The following is a 23439-nucleotide window of genomic DNA, read 5'->3' as shown; positions in this document are numbered from 1 at the left end:
GGTGAGACTTGCTCAGACTTCATGAGCCCCCACTCAAGCTGTCTGTCCTATTTCTTATTATAACTTATGTGAAAAAGTATTTCCTGTGGAGTGTCTACATGATACTATATCTGCCCTGCTCTTGTCACCCATATATTATATACAAACTTACAAAGTGAAGTTCCTCCCCACACACAAAAAAATTTTTATTGAATATATTAGGGTGACATTGATTAATAAAATTATATAGGTTTCAGGGGTACAGTTTTATTGAATACATCATTTGTATATTGTTCACCACTCCAAGTCAAGTCACCTTTCATCACCATTTACTGCTCTTTACCCTCTGTAAAGCCAGTATCCACGGCCACCATCACAGCCGCCTGGTCCATGCAGGTTCGCATTGGATTCGGACAGTCAGTAAAGAAACAACGGAGCCAAGAAGTGGTGGGCCATCATCTTTAATCCTAGGTGCACCCGGCGGGCAAGTAAAAACACACACTGGGCTCCAAAACCCACTCACATTCAGTGCTCACAAAGCTACTGACTTATCCGAGTTTCCTAGAATCAAAGGTTTCTAGTTCACCAGACTTATTCACCTCTGTTTCCCATCTCCTTCCTTCTCCCTGCACAAACTGCACAAACTGGCTTCTCACTCAACACTCCGCCATCTTGGCTGCTTCTCCTGGCCTCTTCCACGTGGCTTTTCTCTGCTCTCTGCTCTCTGCTCTCTCCTCTCTCCTCTCTCCTCTAATGCTAATCTCAGGAAGCTCCCATTCTGCCCCCATTTTATAGTGCAGAAATCAAAACTTTTAATCCAATATACAAAATAGGGAAGTCTCTAATACAAAGTCACTTATCTGGGGCATGATGGGATTGCACCACCCCACATCAAAAATGGTGGGAAAGGCTTAGTCCTAAAACCAAGCCCCAGGCTACAAGGATCCAGTCTGCCCACAGCCCGCCCCAACACACATTAATATCATCTGGGCAACGAGCTTCCATGTGGGCAGCGCCATCTTTAACAAAGCGAGCATAATATATTTTATCTGTCCAGCACCCTGCTTCACACTCATCTACCTCCCTCCATCCCCCTTCCCTCTGGTAATCACCAACAGTGCGTGTCCCAAAGCACTATTTGAATTTCATTTAGTGGTAGTATTCTCCTTGGTATAAAGAAAAAGGTATAAAAATGCAATGAATAGCTTGCTAGAATACACACAAGACTGAGACAAACTGGAACAAAAGCTCATGTCTGAATAATGACTTCTAAGCCATGTTTGCAAACAGAACCAAATTGCAAATTGTATAAAAGAAAAAAAAAGCAGGCATATTGATATGGAACCCTGCAAATTCAGTGTTTTCAGGATATTGGTTGAGCCATCTATCTATATAACTGTCTTGTCTCCAACATTAGCAGATAAAATAAGAATCCTCGCCTGACCAGGTGGTCGTGCAATGGATAGAGCGTCGTACTGGGACTCAGGACCCAGGATTGAAACCCTGAGGTTGCCAGCTTGAGCACGGGCTCATCGGCCTGAGCTTAGGGTTGCTGGCTTGAGCACAGGATCATAGACATGACCCATGGTCGCTGGCTTGAAGCCCAAGGTCGCTGGTTTAAGCAAGGGGTCACTCATTCTGCGGTAGCCCCTGGTCAAGGCACATATGAGAAAGCAATCAATGAACAACTGAGGAGACTAAGGAGCTGCAAAGAAGAATTGACGCTTCTCATTTCTCTCCCTTCCTTCTCTCTGTCCCTATCTGTCCCTCTCTCTATCTCTGTCACAAAAATAAAGAGAGAGGGAGGGAGGGAAGGAAAGAAGGAAAGGGAAAGGAGAGGGAGGAGAGGAGAGGAGAGGAAAGGAAGAAAGAAAGAAAAAGGAAAGAAGGAAAGAAAGAGGTGAAGGAGAGGAAGGGGGAGGAAGGGAAGGAGGGAGGGAGGGAAGGAGGAAAGAAAGAAGACTTTATTAGGTGAAGACCCTGGCCAGTTTGCTCAGTGGTAGAGCGTTGGCCAAGTGTGTGAATGTCCTAGGTTTGATTCTCGATCAGGGTACACAAGAGAAGTGACCGTCTGCTTTTCTACCCCTCACCCTATTCTTTCCCCCCCCCCTCTCCCTCCCTCCCTCTCCCTTCTCCTGCAGCCATGGCTTGATTGTTTCAAGTGCTGAGGATGGCTCCATGAAGCCTTTGCCTTAGGCGCTAAAAATAGCTTCATTGTTAGCATGGCCCCAGATGGGCAGCGCATTGGCCCCAGATGGGGGTTGCTGGGTGGATCGCTGTTGGGGTGCATGTGGGAGTCTGCCTCTCTGTCTCCCCTCCTCTCACTTGGAAAAGAAGAGGAAAAAAAGAATTTAGTAGACAAGTTCATCAACAAATTAGATATAGCTAAAGAAAGGATTAGATTTTTTTTTTTTTTTTTTGAGAAAATGAGAGAATTCCTCACCAGCAGGTCTGCACTTAATGAAAAGACAGAAAGGCTGAATTTGTGTGGTATATATAAATGAATGTCTTTTGGAGTTTAAATTATATGTAGAATTAAAATACGGAAGCACAAAGATGAGGCAAGAGTAAATGGTGTTTGTGTTCTGTCGTTCTTTCATTGTCTGATATGTATGTAAAGTGTTAACTTTATTCCTTCATTGTAATCTCTAGGGTAACTACTAAAGAATAGTAACATAATTATAAATAACAAGTTAATGGAGTGGGGAAATGAACTAATAAAATATTTAACCAAAAATAAGGCAGTAAAGGAGAAAAAGGAACAGAAGAGAGGATATGTAGTTCAAATAGGAAGATGTACAATGGTAGATTTATGTTCAAATATTTAACTATGTTAGATATAAACAGACACTGATTAAAAATATAGTCAAATCTGATTATTTTAAAGACTAAATTATATATATATAGCAGGGGTTGGGAACCTATGGCTCGCGAGCCAGATGTGGTTCTTTTGATGGCTGCATCTGGCTCGCAGACGAATCTTTAATAAAAAAGTGTTAAAAATATAAAACATTCTCATGTATTATAATCCATTCATTTCCTACCGCTCATGTTCATGGTTGCGGGTGACTGGAGCCAATCACCAAATTTTTTATTGGATAATGCATAATGTACACAGGTGGTTGTATGGCTCTCACGGAATTACATTTTAAAATATGTGGCTCTCTCAGCCAAAAAGGTTCCCGACTCCTGATATATAGCTTGTAAGAGCTGTAGCTTGAAGTTTAGGATATAAAAATTTGAAACTAAAGAGATGGAAACGATACGCAGTGCTGTGCCCCTGTATTGGTACTATGTTTTGTCTAGCTCATAAAGTTGTTCCTAGACTTAAGTCAGATAATCTTAGAGGGTCTTTTTGTTTGTTTTGTTGTTTTTTTTTTAGAAACCCCGTGTCCCCCCATTCACAATACATACCAGGCAAAGAGCCAGGGCTGAGGTGTAGATGGGTGGGTTTACTCTGCTTCCTCTTTCTGTACAGTCAGTGTAACACAGCCTGCGGTAAGCGCCTGACCTGTGGTGGTGCAGTGGATAAAGCGTCAACCTGGAAATGCTGAGGTCGCCGGTTCAAAACCCTGGGCTTGCCTGGTCAAGGCACATATGGGAGTTGGTGCTTCCAGCTCCTCCCCCTTCTCTCTCTCTCTCTCTCTCTCTCTCTCCTCTCTAAAAATGAATATAAAAAAAAAGTCCACAGAACACAGCCTGCGGTAAGCACTGGGAGGCCGATAATCTTAGAGGGTTTTTTTGTTTTTGTTTTTTACAGAGACAGAGAGAGAGTCAGAGAAAGGGATAGATAGGGACAGGCAGACAGGAATGGAGCGAGATGAGAAGCATCAATCATCAGTTTTTCGTTGCAACACCTTAGTTGTTCATTGATTGCTTTCTCATATGTGCCTTGACCGTGGGCCTTCAGCAGACCGAGTAACCCCTTGCTCAGATCAGCAACCTTGGGTCCAAGCTGGTGAGCTTTAGCTCAAGCCAGATGAGCCCGCGCTCAAGCTGGCGACCTCGGAGTCTCGAACCTGGCTCCTCTGCGTCCCAGTCTGACGCTCTATCCACTGCGCCACCGCCTGGTCAGGCAATCTTAGAGTTTTTTTACAGCATTGTCCTGTATATACATTAAGTAACCAATACTCTTAACTGTTATGTTTGAGGCACCTTGTTTTTAAAGACAGAATCCTTCCTCCCATTTTGAGCTAATACAGCAAGGACTGTATGTCTTGCACCATTGTATGTTATTTATCTCATAGGTTGCTTGATTTTTCAGTAGCTTCCATATGTACACATTTTATTCCCTTAAGCTATATATTTTCATTAAATGCACTTATTTATGGCTATTATTTTTATTTTTAATCTGCTTTGTGGTGTCTCTGTCTAATGATAATATGATTTATTTGGAGAAAGAGAAACATTGATTTGTTGTTTCACTTAATTATGCATTTGCTGGTCAATTCTTGTATGTGCCTTGACCAGGGATCGAACCTATAACCTTTACATATTGAGATGACGCTTTAATCAACTCAGCTACCCGCCAGGATATGTGTTAATTATTTTATGCTTAAGTAAGTCAATGGAGATTGACTATTAAATTTTCAAACTAAATGACATTCTTCTTTTTCATTTCCTGAGCTTTAAAGAAAATGTTCAAGCCCTGGCCGGTTGGCTCAGTGGTAGAGCGTCGGCCTGGCGTGCAGAAGTCCTGGGTTCGATTCCCCGCCAGGGCACACAGGAGAAGCGCCCATCTACTTCTCCACCCTTCCCCCTCTCCTTCCTCTCTGTCTCTCTCTTCCCCTACCACAGCCAAGGCTCCATTGGAGCAAAGTTGGCCTGGGCACTGGGGATGGCTCTGTGGCCTCTGCCTCAGGCGCTAGAATGGCTCTGATTGCGGCAGAGCGACGCCCCAGGTGGGCAAGCATCGCCCCCTGGTGGGCGTGCTGGGTGGATCCTGGTCTGGCGCATGTGGGAGTCTGCCTGACTGCCTCCCGTTTCGACTTCAGAAAAGTACAAAAAAAAAAAAAAAGAAAGAAAGAAAATGTTCAAATTCTTCAGAATTATTCTTTCATAAATTGTTATTCATATAATGAGTATAGGTCTCCATCATGTTAGTTACCTTTTAGCATGAGGGCTTTTTAAAGAAGAGGTGGGGCCTGACCGGGCGGTGGCGCAGTGGATAGAGCGTCAGACTGGGATGTGGAAGACCCAGGTTCGAGACCCCGAGGTCGCCAGCTTGAGCGAGGGCTCATCAAGTTTGAGCAAAAGCTCACCAGCTTGAGCCCAAGGTCGCTGGCTCGAGCAAGGGGTTACTCGGTCTGCTGAAGGCCCGCGGTCAAGGCAGGTATGAGAAAGCAATCAGTGAGCAATTAAGGTGTTGCAATGTGCAACGAAAAACTAATGATTGATGCTTCTCATCTCTCTGTTCCTGTCTGTCTGTCCCTGTCTATCCCTTTCTCTGACTCTCTATCTCTGTTAAAAAAAAAAAAAAGGAAGAAGTGGGGATGTAATTCTTTATAAAATAATACTACAGAAGTAGTTAGAGGATCTTTTCTGGATCTTTGCTTTGTATGACAGTCTGTTATACATCAATTAAACCTTGACTGGAGAAACTTAAAAGTTTGTTCTGCCTCTGATGTTTCATTTAGCTTTTTAGGAAGTCACATAGCTTTTTGTTGGACTGAAGGAGAAAATTAAAAATGATTATGTTGACTCAGATCTGAATCACCCAAAATTAGTTTCCCTGGACAACCAAAGTTGGTGTAATTCTGGACTGAGTTTGGCCTCCTACCCGTATGTTAGTGGGTACATTTGTATCTGTGGAGTGTTTTAAGCCTTTCAGAAATTACTAAACCAAAAGAGGGCTTTTCTTTTGGATTTCTTTCTCCTTTAAAACATGGTAAAGTGCAATTTGCCATAGTTAATTTGGTGGGTAGTAATAAAGCCAAATATCTGCATCCTTCTTTTTCTTTTGTCTGTGTCAAATATGGGGCTTAATCCTGGGAGTTTTAAAATAATCTCTTTCTTATAAATTTTACCTGGTATTAACAAAACTCTATAAGATTTTGTAATTTAAGTAATAATTTCTTCATAGCAAGTCATCTGACCTGGAATACCAACTGGAGATGGAAGACAGAACTCCTTGTGGTTTCACTCCTGTATTTGTGACTATTCTTTTTATTTCTCTTTGAACAGGTTGTTCCTTTCAACAGCTTTTGATGAAATACAGGAATATACTTTTACTTGAGCTATTGTCTTAAATTAAAAGGTGTAGGAAAGTTAAATACCAGATTGATGATAGCCATGTTGTATTGTTTAATAGGGAGTGAAATCAGCTGTGCAGACCATCACTGTTGGAGGCGTGAGCACATCACAGTTTAAGACAATTATTCCTCTGGCAACTGCTCCCAATGTCCAGCAGATCCAAGTGCCTGGAAGCAAGTTTCATTATGTTCGGCTTGTTACTGCCACAACGGCCAGTAGCTCCACGCAGCCAGCTAGTCAGAGTCCCAGTACAAACACTCAGCCTCTTCAGCAAGGTTAGTAACCATTTCTTTAAATAGTAATTAATACTTTTAACATTATTAAAGAACATCATGTCCTTTTCTTGCTGAAAGCCTGATGAAGTATGGCATTCCAGCTGCAAGTTTGAATCAGCAGCTATTATAGAAAGCAGTGAAATAGCCATAGTTGTATAGTTGTGACCATAGTATTTCATTCTGCTAGATGTTGTTGGTCACAGTATTATAGTACCAGATAATCATAATTATTCGTCAGTTTGTGGTTGGCCATTATATTGCTGGTTTAAAAGCCTACCATTTATGCCAGTGGGATAGATTTAGATGGAACCAAATTATGTATTTGTCTTATTTTTTAAACTATCAAGATGCTTGATAAGATGTCAGTGGAAATGACCAGTAGACAAGGTATAAATAGGAAATAAGGATTTATATAACTTTCATTCTTATGTTGAATCTGTAATTGCTAATAAAAAGTTATTAAAATATTCTGTTACTTTGCTCAGTTGTATCTTTCCTGTAGGGTATTTCTGTTTATAGTTTTTCCATTTTCTGTTTGTGTTTAATCCTTTCTACCACCTGAAACACAGACTCATACACATAACCTTTCTCCATATTTATCTACTTAAAAAGTTGAATGGTGTGACAGAATCAGAACAGGGCTTTATTTATTTATTTATTTATTTATTTTTGAAACTGCTGCATATTCCAGTGATGTCAAAAAGCAGTTGATAGCAAGTGAATGATGGCAAGTATTGTTTACTAGATGTAACTAGAAGAAATAAGATCACTTCTTGAGGCCCTGGCCAGTTGGCTCAGTGGTAGAGCATCAGCCCGGCATGTGGAAGTCCCGGGTTCAGTTCCCAGTCAGAGCACACAGGAGAAGCGCCCATCTGCTTCTCCATCCTTCCTCTTCTCCTTTCTCTCTCTCTCTCTCTTCCCCTTCAGCCGAGGCTCCATTGGAGCAAAGATGGCCTGGGTGCTGAGGATGGCTTCATGGCCTCCACCTCAGGTGCTAGAATGGCTCCAGTTGCAACAGAGCAACACCCCAGATTGGGAGAGCATCACCCCCTGGTGGGCACGCCAGGTGGATCCCGGTCGGGTGCATGCAGGAGTCTGTCTTTGCCTCCCTGCTTCTCACTTCAGAAAAATACAAAAAAGACCACTTCTTTATTTCTTTCATTTTATTAAGAAATTGGAGGGTGGAGCTATCTATTGCTAATAGTTTACCTGAGGGAAAATCTATTTCATTAATTACTGGTAGGAGAAAAATGAGAATACATGAGGGAAACAGTACTTTGGTGTGTATTTCATTAAAATTAAACGTATCAAGTAATTAATTTTCTAATTCCTCTTTAAACTGATAGTGGAAGAAAATCTCTTATTATGTTCTTAATGAGAGGAAAAATGAAACAGATTGCTGCCTGACCTGTGGTGGCTCAGTGGATAAAGTGTCAACTTGGAATGCTGAGGTCACTGGTTCAAAACTCAGGCTTGCCCTGTCAAGGCACATATGGGAAGCAACTACAAATTAATGCTTCCCATTCCTCTCTTCTCTTTCCCCTCTCCCTAAAATGAATAAAAATCTTTTAAAAAAGAAAAGAAACATTGCTTCCTACAGGACTTTCATTTTATATTCTCTCAGTACTTAAACTTAATAGGGTACTAACAGAAGTACAAGTTCAGTTTCCTTAGATATCATGATATAAAGATATTAGTTGTGTTTTATGAGTGTGTTTGTACCCATATGCTGAATGTCTATTTCTAGTGTAATGTTAAGATTAATTTACTCATTATCAGGAATAAGCCTTTGGTATAAGTAAAAGAGGGAGCTGAAGATGCAGGAAGAGTAGAGAAGCAGTTGGACATTTCATGTTTCTAGTATATTTACTAGTGTCTTCTTTCCCAAATTCAAGTCTGTCTTTCTGCCTTTCTCTATGTCTCTATTGTCTTTGCCTCCTGGAAATTCCTCACCCCATCTTCCTCCCCTTTCTGCCTCCCTGCCTCTTCCTGTTGCTTTCCACCTTCAACTTCCTCCCTGATCTCCCTTCCCATTCTCTGGATCCTTCTCTGGATATAACTTCTTCCACACTCAAGTACACTTATTACTCATGTGATTCCCCTTATATCTACTCAGATTTTTCTTTTTCTTTTTCTCTTTTATCCCATGAAAGATGTGAATATATATAATATATATTTTTTCACATAAATAACAAATTAAATATGCAGTTTTTATTGGAAATACACTACTTTATCAGAGTTGCTCTACTTTATCAAAGGTATATCTTTCTAAGGACTTAATTTTCTATGAGCAATTTACTTATGCCGGAAGGAATTGGGCTCATCTTGTACATTTTCCCACCAGAGCCTTACAAAAATCAGTGTTCAAAGGCTGCATACTATTAATTGCTGGCTGGATGACAGGCAGCACTGTAGAAAGACCCAAAAGAGTGCTCAGTTAGCCTTTTAAGAATATAATCTCCTGCCTGACCAGATGGTGGCGCAGTGGATAGAGCTCCTGACTGGGGCACAGAGGACCCAGGTTCAAAACCCCGATGTCGCTGGCTTGAGCATGGGATCATAGACATGACCCATGGTTGCTGGCTTAAAGCCCAAGGTCACTGGCTTGAGCCCAAGGTCGCTGACTTGAGCAAGGGGTTACTTGCTCTGCTGTAGCCCTCCAGTCAGGGCACATATGAGAGAGCAATTAATGAACAACTGAGGTGCCACAACAAAGAATTGATGCCTCTCATCTCTCTCTCTTCCTGCCTGTCCTGTTCCTGTCTGTCCATCTCTCTCTTTGTCTCTGTCACATATATATATATAATCTCCTACCATCTTGGTGAGGGAGGAACTCAATTTAAGAAATTTAAAGTCTCAAGAACTTGCAGATATGGTTTCTGAAGCTTTGAGTGGGCTGTTATAAAAGGATTGTTTAGAATTTCTGTTAAAGACTAAAAAACAAAAGATTACGCCCCCGTCTGTGAAAACTGCAGTAGTGGTAATCTGAGACCGCTCAGAAGTTGAGGAGAAAGACTCTGGACTTAGTAACTGGACATCAGTATGACCCCCTCCCTCCCTGGGTAATACTGTGTTCTGTTTTCTTCATTCTCCAGGTTTCAGTTAAAACTCGAAATGCTGATGCAAAACTATTTCTAAACCTAGAGTTCCCAAATTTTCTAGCTCTATGTTTGCACTCAAGTGCAGGGACAGTTACCTTTCGTTATTATAACAATCATCCTAGTCTAAGGACAACCCACTTCTTCCCCATTATTTCACAGACCATTAGGAGGTTCTTAACATTCCTCTAGTTTTTGGACTCGCTTCAGAATCACTGCTCTATATGCAAGTGGTATAGGGGTCCACTCTTCTGTGTCGCAAGCATGAAGGCTTTTAATTCACATTTTAATTCCTTATAGCAGTGGACCCCAACCCCTGGGCCGGGGACCGGTACCGGTCCGTGGGCCATCTGGTACCGGTCCGCAGAGAAAGAATAAATAACTTACATTATTTCCATTTTATTTATATTTAAGTCTGAACAATGTTTTATTTTTTTTAAATGACCAGATTCCCTCTGTTACATCTGTCTAAGACTTACTCTTGACCAGGGGTCCCCAAACTTTTTACACAGGGGGCCAGTCCCTCAGACCCTTGGAGGGCCAGACTATAAAAAAAACTATAAACAAATCCCTATGCACACTGCACATATCTTATTTTAAAGAAAAAAAAAACAAAATCGGGACAAATACAATATTTAAAATAAATAACAAGTAAATTTAAATCAACAAACTGACCAGTATTTCAGTGGGAACTATGGGCCTGCTTTTGGCTAATGAGATGGTCAATGTGCTCCTCTCACTGACCACCAATGAAAGAGGTGCCCCTTCCAGAAGTGCGACGGGGGCCGGATAAATGGCCTCAGGGGGCCGCATGCGGCCTGCGGGCCGCAGTTTGGGGACCCCTGCTCTTGACGCTTGTCTCAGTCACGTGATACATTTATCGGTCTGTGAAAATATTTTCTGACATTAAACCTGTCCGTGGCCCAAAAAAGGTGGGGGACCACTGCCTTACAGTATTGCTGAGACCAGTCTGCAATGGTTATTATAATTTCACTAAAGATAATGAGGAGAATCAAACAGAACAGGAAACACTCAGATCAAGTATCACGTGTCACTGCTCCTATAAATCATGGCCCTATACTCTCTGTATAGCTACTGTATTGAGATACTGTATATCCCTATGTATAAGACGCACTTTAATTTTGGAGTCCGGAATTTGAAAAAAAAAAGTGTTACATAAAGTTGTTGAACTCAAGTTTTATTCATCATAAAATTTGTACAACTCCTCATCCACACAAAAAAGCAGGAAATGCAAGCAAGAAAATCTACCGCCACTGTATGAGATACACCCAGTTTTTAGATCCCAAATTTTCGGAGGGGAAGTGCGTCTTATACTTGGCAAAATTCCACTTTGTTAAGCATGTCATTTAGTTGTTTTTGTTTTATGTTCAGAGTTAGCAATCATCACCACTAATCATACACTTCCTGGGGTTGCCCCTTTCTCCCTAGTTTGTTACCTTGCTGCAGGGGCTTTTTTCCTTTCAGGTCATTAGCACTAATCTTCTAGGACTCTCAACTTCAATTGTTTGCCATCAAGCCTTCCAGCCTTTCTATCAAAGGAGGTATATATTTATTTATTTTTCTTTTATGGTAGAGCAGTTTAGGTCCTATTATCTCAGCATCTCTCTTTCAGACCAGACTCTGGACCATCAGCATGAATAAAACTAGCTGGTTGGGTCAGTGGTAGAGCATCAGCCCAGCACGTGGAAGTCCTAGGTTTGATTCTTGGCCAGGGCACACAGAAGAAGCGCCCATCTGCTTCTCCATTCTTCCTCCCCCCTTTCTTCTCTATCCCTCTCTTCCTCTCTCATAGCCAAGGCTCCATTGGAGCAAAGTTGGCCCAAGTGCTGAGAGTGGCTCCATGGCCTCCGCCTCAGGCTCTAGAATGGCTCCGGTTGCAACGGAGCAACGCCCCAGATGGGCAGAGCATCACCCCCTGGTAGGCTTGCCACATGGGTCCTGGTTGGGAGCATGCAGGAGTCTGTCTCTCTGCCTCCGTTTCTCACCTCAGAAAAATGCAAAAAATAAAAAAAAAACGAAGGGATTTTCTTTCTGTCTCTCTAAAGCCTTTTTTAGACTGTAAGTGGCAGTAACTTATTAAACATTGTATTTCTTTTGGTCCAAACATAATAGGTCTAGTGCCAATCTGTCTCCTGAATTTCATTATAGCATTCCTATGTCAGGTTTCATCTTGCCTTAAAATCAGCTCATCTGTGAATTTTTAGTTTTAACAGCTGTCATTTTCTCAGTCACTTGAAAGCTTAACGAATACTTTTCTTCTCTTATAACTACAGTTTCTGCCAAGCAAATGGTTGCTAACTCACGTTCCTTTCCCCTCCACAGTGTCCCTGCAGCTGCTCGCTTCTTTCCATTCCCAGCGCTGTCACTCCAGATTAGACCCTCATTTTTGTGTTCTTCTTTCTTTGTTCCTTGCAAGTCCATTCTGTTTTACATACTGCTTCCAAATACAGTGTCTTTTTGTGCTATTCAGTGGTATTTCTGTACTTCAGAATCCTCAGAAACTTCCCATTGGCTACTGAATTAAAAATACAGATTTCTATCATAACATTCAAGGTTTTCAAAACAGCTGTAATCCCTCTTTCTGCCTGTGCTTGCCAGCTTTAACCCTAGGTTCCAACCAAACTGGTCTGTTCACCAACATTTTTGTGAAATGCTTTGCAGCTTCCCAGCATCGAGCTTCCACTGCTCATGCTCCTGCCTCTGTGTGGAATGTCCTCCTCCTATCTGTGTGCCCTCTCTGCAGCCTGCCCGCTGACCAGCAACCATCTCAGACACGGTCCTCAACGCACTTGCCGCACTCCATCCTCTGCCAGTCACATGCATGTTCTGTCTCTTTTGAACTCCCATAGCTTTCTCTTTTTTAACAGTATTGACTTTATTTGGGTGCTGTCTGATCTGTTCCACTTGAACATAATCTCTCTGAGCGGGTGTCTTATACTTTAGTTTCACTGAAACACTGTCTCCAATGCCATGTATATAGTATATAGTAATGGTTGTAGTAATAACAACAGTAACAGTAATGGCATCTAACGTTTATTGAGCACTTACTATTTATTGGGCACTATTCTAATAAACTTCTATGAATTAACATTTAATCCTTATACTCTTTAAGGGAGACACTGTCTCCATATTGCAGAAGGAAATATAAGCAAAGGGAATTGAAGCAGTTAGAAGGTACCAGAATTGGAATTTGAACCCCCATAGCAATTAGAAATAATATAGAACAGCATTGTTACCCAAGCTCCTGAATGGCAGGTTTTTATTTTATACAATGTGTCATCTGACTGTATTTAGTAGTGAATATATAAATCATGTGAATACAAATTGAAGTATTTTTAGAATAATGTCTTAAATGACAACAACAAACATTCCCTTATAAAGTGACTATAGCTACCTGGTAGGTGGGTTAAGAAATTTTGATTTAAGTTCCCTGGTAGATGGGTTAAGGCAGTATTTGCAGCTGCCAGTGCTGGTCCACCAAAGAGTTAACCACCCAGATGTTGTATGAAGAAAGAGGCTCTGGCAAACTTGCACTGGAGTACGGGGCTAAGGAATTTTGAAAGATAACTATCCTGGATAAAGATTACTCCAAATAGGAAGCAGGTGGAATTCTTCAAGCTCTTTCATGAGGATAGCTTAAGAAAACTAAGTACCTTAAATGCTTTAAATACTATTTTCTGAAAGTATATTGTCCCTCTTTTTCTTCTCTTTTAAAAAGCAAAGCCAGTGGTTAGTACCACTTCAGTGCGGATGTCCGTTCCACTTGTATCTACACAGACTGTCAAACAAGTGAGTATCATCTAACTTCCTTTCTCAGTCTTTCTCAAGCAGACAGTTCACTTTTAAAATTGTAAGTTAAGATTTTTTTTAATTAAGCTCTAGCCAGTTTTATTTATTTTTTTAATTCGCATGACTTACTTCTTACCAGTCTGTTCTAGCATGCTTCTGATGCTGTCAGAGTCGCTTGGGGCAGTGACAGTGTGCACACTCTGTAGTATTTTCCACACGCTCTACAGTTCTGTATCATTGCCACTGTGGTGACGGATGTCAGTCCTGGCCAGCAGGGCCTAGAGCCCTGTTCGCGATTTCCTCAAGGCTGGACAGTAGGCAAGGATGACCATTTTGGCTTTGCCTAGTCTGATCATTTTCAGTGTGCTTGTACCCCAGCATGTACTTTTCACTTTCCATACCAAGTTGGAATCTAGAGTTGATCAACTCTAGTGACTTTTTTATCTTCTTTGTGGCCACTATCTTCCTGCCTTACGTGCGAGATGGCCCCCAACCAAGAGCAGCTACCAAGATGACTGAGGGTGAACGTTTAAGATTTAAGTATAAGAGGTGTATTGAGAAGCTGTGAAATTTATTTTTGTAATAATTGATGTACTTTCTTTTTAGGTTGTCCCCAAACCAATCAATCCAACTTCACAAATAGTTACTACTAACCAGCCACAGCAAAGGCTGATCATGCCTGCCACTCCACTGCCACAGATCCAGCCAAACCTCACTAACCTGCCCCCGGGCACTGTGCTGGCACCGGCCCCGGGGACAGGGAATGTGGGTTATGCAGTGCTGCCAGCTCAGTACGTTACTCAGGTATGAGGCAAACATGAAGTCAGTGTATTCCTGAAAGGATAACCGGGTCCAAGATGTCGCGTTGTCACATTCTGAAAACTACTCAAAACCGTCTAACTCAGTATTAAAATGACTGTTTCCAAAATCTTTAAATGTCAATGAAAACTTCTGAGTTCATTTTTATGTATCTTTAGCATTGAGAAATATAGAGCACAAGTCAAGTACATACACAAGTCAGACAGTTTGGAGCTGAGAGCAGGTTGGTGAGAGGGCAAGATAATATAGATATAGAAGAGAATGGGTTGAAGTTAAAATCAGCACAATCCAAATGCACAGGAAGGTCTGTGAAGAAGAGCTCTAATAAAGCTCTTCCTCCCCTGTGAATATAATGTCACTGACTTGTTCTTAGAAAATACACTGTGAGGTGATTTCTAGGTGACATACCTTGAGTGATCTGTTCAGACCCATTTGGTCATCTTTAGATCAAAGCCACAGGTTATCCTTGGCTGGCTTGGATTAGCACTGCTCCTTCTAGGAAGCAGTTTTCTTTTTCACTTAAGAAATCAAGGCCCTGGCCGGTTGGCTCAGCAGTAGAGCGTCGGCCTGGCGTGCAGAAGTCCCGGGTTTGATTCCCGGCCAGGGCACACAGGAGAAGCGCCCATCTGCTTCTCCACTCCCCCCTCCTTCCTCTCTGTCTCTCTCTTCCCCTCCCACAGCTGAGGCTCCATTGGAGCAAAGATGGCCCGGGCGCTGGGGATGGCTCCTTGGCCTCTGCCCCAAGCGCTAGAGTGGCTCTGGTCGCGGCAGAGCCCCGGAGGGGCAGAGTGTCGCCCCCTGGTGGGCATGCCGGGTGGATCCCAGTCGGGCGCATGTGGGAGTCTGTCTCTCCCCATTTCTAGCTTCAGAAAAATACAAAAAAAAAAAAAGAAAGAAAGAAATCAAGCAAATTAGCACTATGTTGTAAGCTGTTGATTGTAAGAGAAACAGAAAGCTATCCTTTTTTTTTAATGAAATGTACTTTGGATTATGTTATGTAGCTACTGATTTAAAAATTGTTCAGTATTTTTATCATTAGCATTTTTTAATGTTTAGAAATCAATGTAAAGTAGAAAATTATGCATGTAACTTCTCATTTTCTATAACTTGTAATGTGATGAATGATCAAATAAATTTTATTTACAAGTAGACACATTGTATTTTCCTAGCCAGTACTTGTACTACAGTACTTTTAGGGCACTTACTTATAATTTTTTAATTCTGATGACATACTCTTCTATGAAAAAATTTATTATATTTGTACTATACTGTATGTTAAAATGTTCACATTGTTTTCACCTCTAATATTATTTTGGATCTTTAGAAAAGCTCCATGAGTGGGTGTGTTTGCATCAAATTCACCATTCTGTTTTTCCTGCTTCAGTAGTTGAATTTGTGCTTCTTACTGATCATTGTATCTAAGAATGTGATAATTTTTGTAAATATGGTCTAAAGTGATCTTTTCTTTACATGTAGCTACAGCAGTCTTCATATGTGTCTATAGCAAGCAACTCCAACTTCACCGGCACACCAGGCATCCAGACCCAGGCAAGGCTGCCATTCAATGGGTGAGGATTTTGAAAATTTGTAAGTTGTTAGATCAGGTTAAATGCAGCATCAAATATATTTATTTCAAAATACATTTATTTGATTTTTTTCCCCTCAAAGCTATGTGAGCATGCCTTTATGGTACCTTTTATTTTGAAATACTTGAAACAAAAAAATTACAGGAATAGTCAAAGGAACTCCCAGATATCTTACTTGAGGGTCACCCCTTGAGATGCCTGCTCTAGTCCTGTCATAACCAACATTGTATCCATGCCAACCCAGGGTCCCCCACACACACCCCTGTCATTGCCAAACATTGTCTTGCTGCCAGGTGTGAATGATGGTGTTTCGCCCACGCTGGAGGGCTCCTCTGCCTCCCCTTAGCCAGGCTTCCTGCTCAGGATGAGTTTCCAGCCAAGTCCAGAGGCCTCTGGAGTTTTTCATGTATTAAATATATCAGTAGCTCATCAAAAAAAACAAACTCCAAAATATCTTTCTTGGATTTACCAGTTTTTCCACGTGCTGTATTTTTTCTCTCCTTTCCTCTGTCTCTCCTCTCCTCTCTTCTCCTCTTCTCTCTCTTTTCTACCTGAATCTATTTTTTAAAAGGTACTGGTTTTTAAATAGTTATGTTAGGTCCTTGCTGTTTTTGGTGTGTCTGTTGTTTAATCTGTTAATTGCTGCCTGCAGTGTTGTGTGGAACCGGCCGACCTCTCCCTCCCTTCCCGAATTCCAGCCCTGCACACCCTTGTCTTCCTACCTGTTATAACTGAATCCGAAAACTTGTGAGGAGATAGCAGGTTTCGTTTTCTGAAGGAAGAGTATTGCTGTTTGAACCTTCTGTAGACGTTTACTGATAACTTTTTTCCCCTTGCATCTTGGCTCTCTGCCTCCCTTTTCATGTTAACTTTTTTTGAACTTAATGTAAATTAACAACATAGCAAACTTTTTCCTAGAGATGGATACATTTGTTAAAGCTTTATCTTAGGAGGAATTTACAGGTTGGGGACTTCCTAATTTTGAATAGTTACTTTTAATTGATTAAAATTTGTATCTTTTTGTGTGTCTGCATAGCATAATCCCATCAGAGTCTGCCAGTCGGCCAAGAAAGCCCTGTAATTGTACAAAATCGCTGTGTTTGAAATTGTAAGTCTTTTTTGCTACTGTTTCCTCATTTGATATACCTGAAAATGCTTTTAAAAATAAATGGAGTTAACTAAAATTTCTCTTAACAGTCCAATTTCACAAATCTAAGCAATTTAAATAGACACACAAGTGTAAATGTTTGATAACATGACAGTGTGAAATTACTGTTTCATTCATTTAGTAAGAAATAATTGTAGAGTTTTTACCATTAATGAGGCACATGAGTAGGGGTTAGGGACACAGCAGCAGGAGACATAGTCTCTGTCCTTAACAATGATAAATTTGATTTTATTTATTACCTTTATAATTTGATCTCCTGAATGAGGTGCTATTCTGAGTAGTTTTTAAAATTGTAGGGTGATTAATTTGCTATTAATATTGAGCTAAGAGATTTAACATGAAACAATTAAGTGAAAAGCATTGGTCTTCTGGGAGTTTAGAACCCAAAGAAGCATGACAGTAGTTCAACTGAGTAGGTTCCTCTAATAGAATATAGCCCATATTTATCTTTTTTTATGATTTGAAATAACTTACTTTGAGAGCACATAAAATCATGTAGCTCTTGTGTTGACAGCTCTTACGATGGAAACGAAGGTTTGAAACTAAAATTTTAGGAACCAATGACTTTAAATTTTAAGCTTTATCATGTCGTTGACAATATATGTTAACTCTAACCAGGTGGCTCTAAGTACATTTCTAAAGTGCTTTACCACATATAATGCTATTAAATCAGATAATTTATAGTTTTGTTTAACAATGACATTTTTATATAACTTAAACACTGATTTTTATATTCCAGATATTGTGATTGCTTTGCAAATGGTGAATTTTGCAACAACTGCAATTGTACTAATTGTTATAATAATTTGGAACATGAAAATGAAAGGCAAAAAGCAATAAAGGTGATTATTTTTTATTTCATTTAACTGATAAAAACTTCAGTTTTCATCTGTCTTATGTAGAACTCTTTATTTTACAAAGAAAATTAATTCCCTTTGCATTGTTTAAATTTAATGTCCTGTGATTTAACTTCACTTGGTGTTTCATCTGTTTTGATAGGCATGCCTTGACAGGAATCCAGAAGCTTTTAAGCCTAAAATAGGGAAAGGCAAGGAGGGAGAATCAGATCGGCGTCACAGCAAAGGATGTAACTGCAAACGATCAGGATGTCTTAAAAACTACTGTGAATGCTATGAGGTGAGGTGCTTGTTGGGGAAAAGAATGTCTTTCGAAAATAAGGTTAGAAAGTAAAATACTGTAAATTTACTTGAGAGATTGCTTTGCTATTGCAGCTTGAAAATGTGCATAGTTGGCCCAAGGGCCCTCATTTGAGGAAGACCTTCTGGCCTCCGAAGAAGGCTCAGAGAGCAACACAGGCCCCCTCGTTTACCTGCACCTTGCTTTACTGTGCTTCACAGATGTTGAGGTTGTTCTTTTTAATTAAAGTAAGACCCTCCACAAGGAAAACGGTTATAACTCACTTTACTACAAACCTGCTTCATTGCAGTGACCTAGAACTAACCCCTCAGTATCTCTGGGGTATGCCTGTATCTTCGTTTTGTCATTACACTTTGGGCTCTCAGCTGATTTACCAGTTGGTAACTTCTTGGTCATTATTCTAGGAAATATGCAAATCAGAGCACCCATTTATGGGGGCTTTTTGTTCTTGTTTGTTTTGAGAGAGAGAGACAGGAAGGAAGAGAGAGAGAATGAGGGAGAAGCATCAACCCATTGTTGCTTTCACTCTAGCAGTTCACTGAGCTTCTTGTATGTGCCTTGGCTGGGGCCAAGCCAGTGTCCCTTACTCAAGCAATGACCTTGAGCTTTTCATGGCAGTGCCCTTAGGCCTCAAGCTGGCAAGTTTGGGGATCATGTGGACAAACCCCAGTTCAAGCCAATGACCCCATGCTGATGAGCCCCACACTCAGAGCCAGCAACCTCAGGGTTTCAAACCAGCAACCTTGGCATTCTGGGTTGGTGCTTTATCCACTGTGCCACCACTGGTAGGCTGTTTATTGATTTTGGGGGGGCTTTCTTTTCCAAGTGAGAGGAGGGGAGATGGACTCCCACATGTGCCCCTCCCAGGATCCGCCTGGCAACCCTTGTCTGGGAATAATGCTCTCTGCCCATCTGTGGCTATGCTTGCAAGTGAGCTTTCTTTTTTTTTTTTTTTAAGATGAGAGATGGGGAGATAGTGAGGCAGACTCCTGCATGTACCCCAACCAGGATCCACCCAGCAACCCCGTCTGTGGCTGATGTTCGAGTACTGAACTATTTATAGTTCCTAAGGCTGATGTGCTCCAGCTGAGCTATCCTCAGTCCCCAGGGCCATGTTCGAACCAATTGAACCACTGGCTGCAGGAGAGGAAGGGGGAAAGCAGATGGTAGCTTCTCTTGTGTGCCCTGACTGGGGTTCAAACCAGGATGTCCGTACATGGGGCCAATGCTCTAGCCATTGAGCCACCGGCCAAGACCACAACTGAGCTATCTTTAGTGCCTGAAGCTAAGGTGCCACAGAGCCATCCTCGGCACCTGGGGCTAATGTGCTCAAGTCAATCAAGCATGGCTGCAGTTGGGGGGAGGGGGATGGAGAAGCAGATGGTTGCTTCTCCTGTGTGCCCTGACAGGGAATCAAACCTGGGACATCCACATGTCGGGCTGATGATCTACCACTGAGCCAAATGGACAGAGCCTATTAATTTTTAGTAAAAATAATAATATCAAAGTGGATGGGAAACTTTATAGTGGTTCTCAGCAGAGGTCGGTACTACCAATTCTGTCCCCAGCAGGCTCTTTGGAAATATGTATGGATACAAAATAGCCTGCATTTCAGGGGATAGTCCTGAAAGTAAAGATTTATTTTGCCCAAATGCTAATAGTGCACTGTTGAAGAACACTGCTCTATGGAAAACTAAATTAGGAAGTTTGCCTAGTGAACATAAAAGTAGGAAAGAAGGAATGTGGAATATTGCTGGGAGAAGTTATTGGTCATTATTTAGATGTTTGCATCTGTTTTTACTATTTTACCATGCCACTCAGCTCTCTGTTTTTATTTATGGATCAGACATCTTTTCTGAAGAATGTAGTTGAAACTCGCCTTTGATATGTGCCATGTAAATCATCCCCTTCTTTCTTTAGACAAAACACTATATGTTATTATTCTTATTTTCAAAGCTTAAATATAAGAATCTAGCCTGACCAAGCGGTGGCGCAGTGGATAGAGCATCAGACTGGGATGCAGAGGACCCAAGGTCACCCTTGAGTGTGGGATCATAGACATGACCCCATGGTCTCTAGCTTGAGCCCAAGGTCACTGGCTTGAGCAAGGGGTCAGTCATTCTACTATAGCCCCCCAGTCAAGGCACATATGAGAAAGCAATCAACAAACAACTAAGGTGCTGCAATGAAGAATTGATTCTTCTCATCTCCCTTCCTGCCTGTCTGTTCCTGTCTGTCCCTCTCTCTGTCTGTGTCAAAAAAAAAAAAAAAAGATAGTCATGCCTGAGGTTAACGCTAGGTTTACTATAATTGGTTTTTTGATGCACCTGAAACTGATGATCTTTGAGGTTGAATCATTCTTGCAGTTGGCTCTTCTCATCTGGTATATTTTCATTCTTTCAAATTTCATACTCAGAGGGAAACCTTATTTTTAGATTTGGCAGAAAGGCTAGCATTGCAGTTGGTAAGGTAATGTCACCAGGACTGCACTCGGCCCTGCTAGGTCTGCTCTGCTCCAGGGACATGTGTCTGCCTGTCAGGGCCCTCCCGTACAAAGTATGTCAGGAGTGAGGATTTGTGCACTGAGTTCTTCATCTATGTATTATATAAGTCAGGTACTTCACTCAGGAAGAAGAAAAGCAACATTTTTGTTGGTCCTAAAGCCAGTATGAGTGAAAATTGCATTTAATCAAGATTATTTTTGAAAGTCTCTAATGTCTCAGAGTTCAACAAGCTAGTTTTTCATTCAGTGTTGGAAGAGATTGACTTTCTTGTTTGAGCATCTGATCAAATACGTGGCTTCTGTTCATAAATCATATCATATAAAATTTTCATGTCCCTGGCCAAGTAGCTCAGTTAGAGTATCATTTCAACACGCCAAGGTTGCAGGTTTGATCCCCAGTCAGGGCATATACAAGAATTAACCAATGAATGCATAAATAAGTGGAACAATAAATTGATGTTTCTCTGTATGTGTCTGTCTCTCTCTCCCCTCCTCCTCTCTCTAAAAACTAACTTTAAAATATTTTAAAATTGGCCCTGGCCGGTTGGCTCAGTGGTAGAGTGTCGGCCTGGCGTGCAGGAGTCCTGGGTTCGATTCCCAGCCAGGGCACACAGGAGAAGTGCCCATCTACTTCTCCACCTCTACCCCTTTCCTTCTTCTCTGTCTCTCTCTTCCCTTCCTGCAGCCGAGGCTCCATTGGAGCAAAGTTTGCCCGGGCGCTGAGGATGGCTCTGTGGCCTCTGCCTCAGGCGCTAGAATGGCTCTGGTTACAACAGAGCGACGCCCCGGATGGGCAGAGCATTGCCCCCTGGTGGGCATGCGGGTGGATCCTGATCGGGCTCATGCAGGAGTCTGTCTGACTGCCTCCCCATTTCCAACTTAAGAAAAATTAAAAAAAAAAATTTTTAAATTGCCTGACCAGGTGGTGGCGCAGTGGATAGAGCGTCGGACTGGGACACGGAGGACCCAGGTTCGAAATCTTGAGGTCGCCAGCTTGAGCGCAGGCTCATCTGATTTGAGCAAGGCTCACCAGCTTGAGCCCAAGGTCGCTGGCTCGAGCAAGGGGTCACTCGGTCTGCTGTATCCCCCCAGTCAAGGCACATATGAGAAAACAATCAGTGAACAACTAAGGTACCTCAACGAAGATTTGATACTTCTCATCTCTCTTTTTTTCTGTCTGTCCTTCTCTCTGTCTCTGTTGCAAAAAAAAACAAAAAAATTAAAATTGTCATTAATATACAAAAATGTAAGCATGAAAGCAAGTCCACAAAAAGGAAATGGAAACTGATATAAAGCTGTGTCAGATGGGCAGAGGAACCCTTTCATGCCAGTGTCACTGAATAGTACGTACTAGGCATATGAAATTCAAACGTGAACTAATAATTTAATTGAACTGGTTAACAAATTTGTGAATCAGTAGTAGAAAAGGCAATAGACTGATTGAAATATGATAAAAGAGAGAAAGTTGCCATATCTGTTATAATGATATCCTTGGCATTCAGGACATACACAGTCTAATTAATTTGTTGTTCTAAAAGAGAAGAAATAGAAAAACTTGGAATATATGTACTAAACTATGACTAGCAGGGCTAATTGGGTCACTATGAATTAGCTGCAGTGTTGTCTGACAGTTTTATTTTTAACAATATTCTATGTCTGACAGTTTGTATTGAATTGTTGGTCTTTTTATTATTTATTTTTTTTAATGAGAGGAAGGGAGATAGTGAGACAGACTCCCGCATGTGCCCCGACTGGGATCCACCCAGCAATCCTCATGGGGCTGATGCTTGAATCAACCAAGCTATCCTTAGTGCCTACGGCCATTGCTCAAACCAATCAAGCCACTAGCTAAGGGAGAAGAGAGAGAGAAGGGAGAGAGGGAGGGAGAGAGAAGCAGATGGTCCCTTCTCTTGTGTGCCCTGACTGGGAATTAAATCCAGGACATTCATACCCTCGGCCCATGCTCTATCCACTGATCCAAATGGCCAGGGCTTGAATTGTTGGTCCTTTGAATTTAATTGTCTTTTTTGGTCCATTTGGTCTGCACCTGGATAACATATTTGTTTCTTTCACAGAGCTTGTTGATTGAGTGAGTGACTGTCCACATAATTTAAATGGTTGCGCTTTTTTTTGTGAACTTTCCCCCCCCTCTTAGTTGAATTAGCAAAGCCAAATGGATGCCTTATCATTCTAATTTCTCCCTCCTGAGTTTCTATTAGATAATAGTACCTTTACTATGGTTTATTTTTGTTTGTTTTTTGGGGGGGGTTTTGTGAGAAAGAGGGGGACAGTGACAGGAAGGGAGAGAGATGAGAAGCATCAATTCTTCATTGCAGCACCTTAGTTGTTCATTGATTGCTTTCTCACATGTGCCTTGACCAGGGGGCTCTAGCAGGGCCAGTGATCCCTTGCTCAAGCCAGCAACCTCGGGGTTTCAAACCTGGATCCTCAGTCCTGGCCGATTGGCTCAGCGGTAGAGTGTCGGCCTGGTGTGTGTATGTCCTGGATTCAATTCCTGGTCAGGGCACACAGGAGAAGTGACCATCTGCTTCTCCACTTCCTCCTCTCTCTCTCTATTTCTTTCTCTTTTTCTCTTCCCCTTCCACAACCATGACTCAATTAGCTTGAGCAGGTTGACCTGGGTGCTGAGGATGGCTCCATGGCCTCTACCTCAGGTGCTAAAAATGGCTCCAGTTGCAGTGGAGCAACAGCCACAGATGGGCAGAACATCGCCCCCTCATGGGCTTGCCAGGTGAATCTCAGATGGGGCACATCTCGGTCTCTGTTCACT

General features: G+C 41.7%; 1 protein-coding gene, 1 non-coding gene and 1 pseudogene across 8 annotated transcripts in view; 1 reads left to right on the top strand and 2 right to left on the bottom strand.

Annotated features, from left to right (window-relative positions):
* Positions 1–23439, top strand: part of LIN54 (lin-54 DREAM MuvB core complex component) — a 74633-nt gene that overhangs the window by 40447 nt on the left and 10747 nt on the right. For all 7 annotated transcript variants that reach the window (XM_066385472.1, XM_066385468.1, XM_066385469.1 and 4 more), the window contains 7 exons: positions 6290–6506; positions 13344–13414; positions 14021–14218; positions 15710–15801; positions 16856–16927; positions 17727–17829; positions 17987–18124. In XM_066385472.1, coding sequence (XP_066241569.1) covers positions 6290–6506; positions 13344–13414; positions 14021–14218; positions 15710–15801; positions 16856–16927; positions 17727–17829; positions 17987–18124 — 891 coding nt within the window. The remainder of the gene's footprint in view (positions 1–6289; positions 6507–13343; positions 13415–14020; positions 14219–15709; positions 15802–16855; positions 16928–17726; positions 17830–17986; positions 18125–23439) is intronic.
* On the bottom strand, positions 3367–3491 carry LOC136407401 (small nucleolar RNA SNORA51). The gene has a single exon (XR_010751941.1). It is a non-coding gene; the product is annotated as a small nucleolar RNA SNORA51 (small nucleolar RNA).
* Positions 13540–13876, bottom strand: LOC136405549 (large ribosomal subunit protein eL30 pseudogene; annotated as a pseudogene).

Source organism: Saccopteryx leptura, chromosome 5 (assembly GCF_036850995.1).
Source record: "Saccopteryx leptura isolate mSacLep1 chromosome 5, mSacLep1_pri_phased_curated, whole genome shotgun sequence".
NCBI lineage: Eukaryota > Metazoa > Chordata > Mammalia > Chiroptera > Emballonuridae > Saccopteryx > Saccopteryx leptura.
The sequence above is the reverse complement of the archived record's forward strand: the minus strand, read 5'-3'. Positions and strand labels throughout refer to the sequence as shown.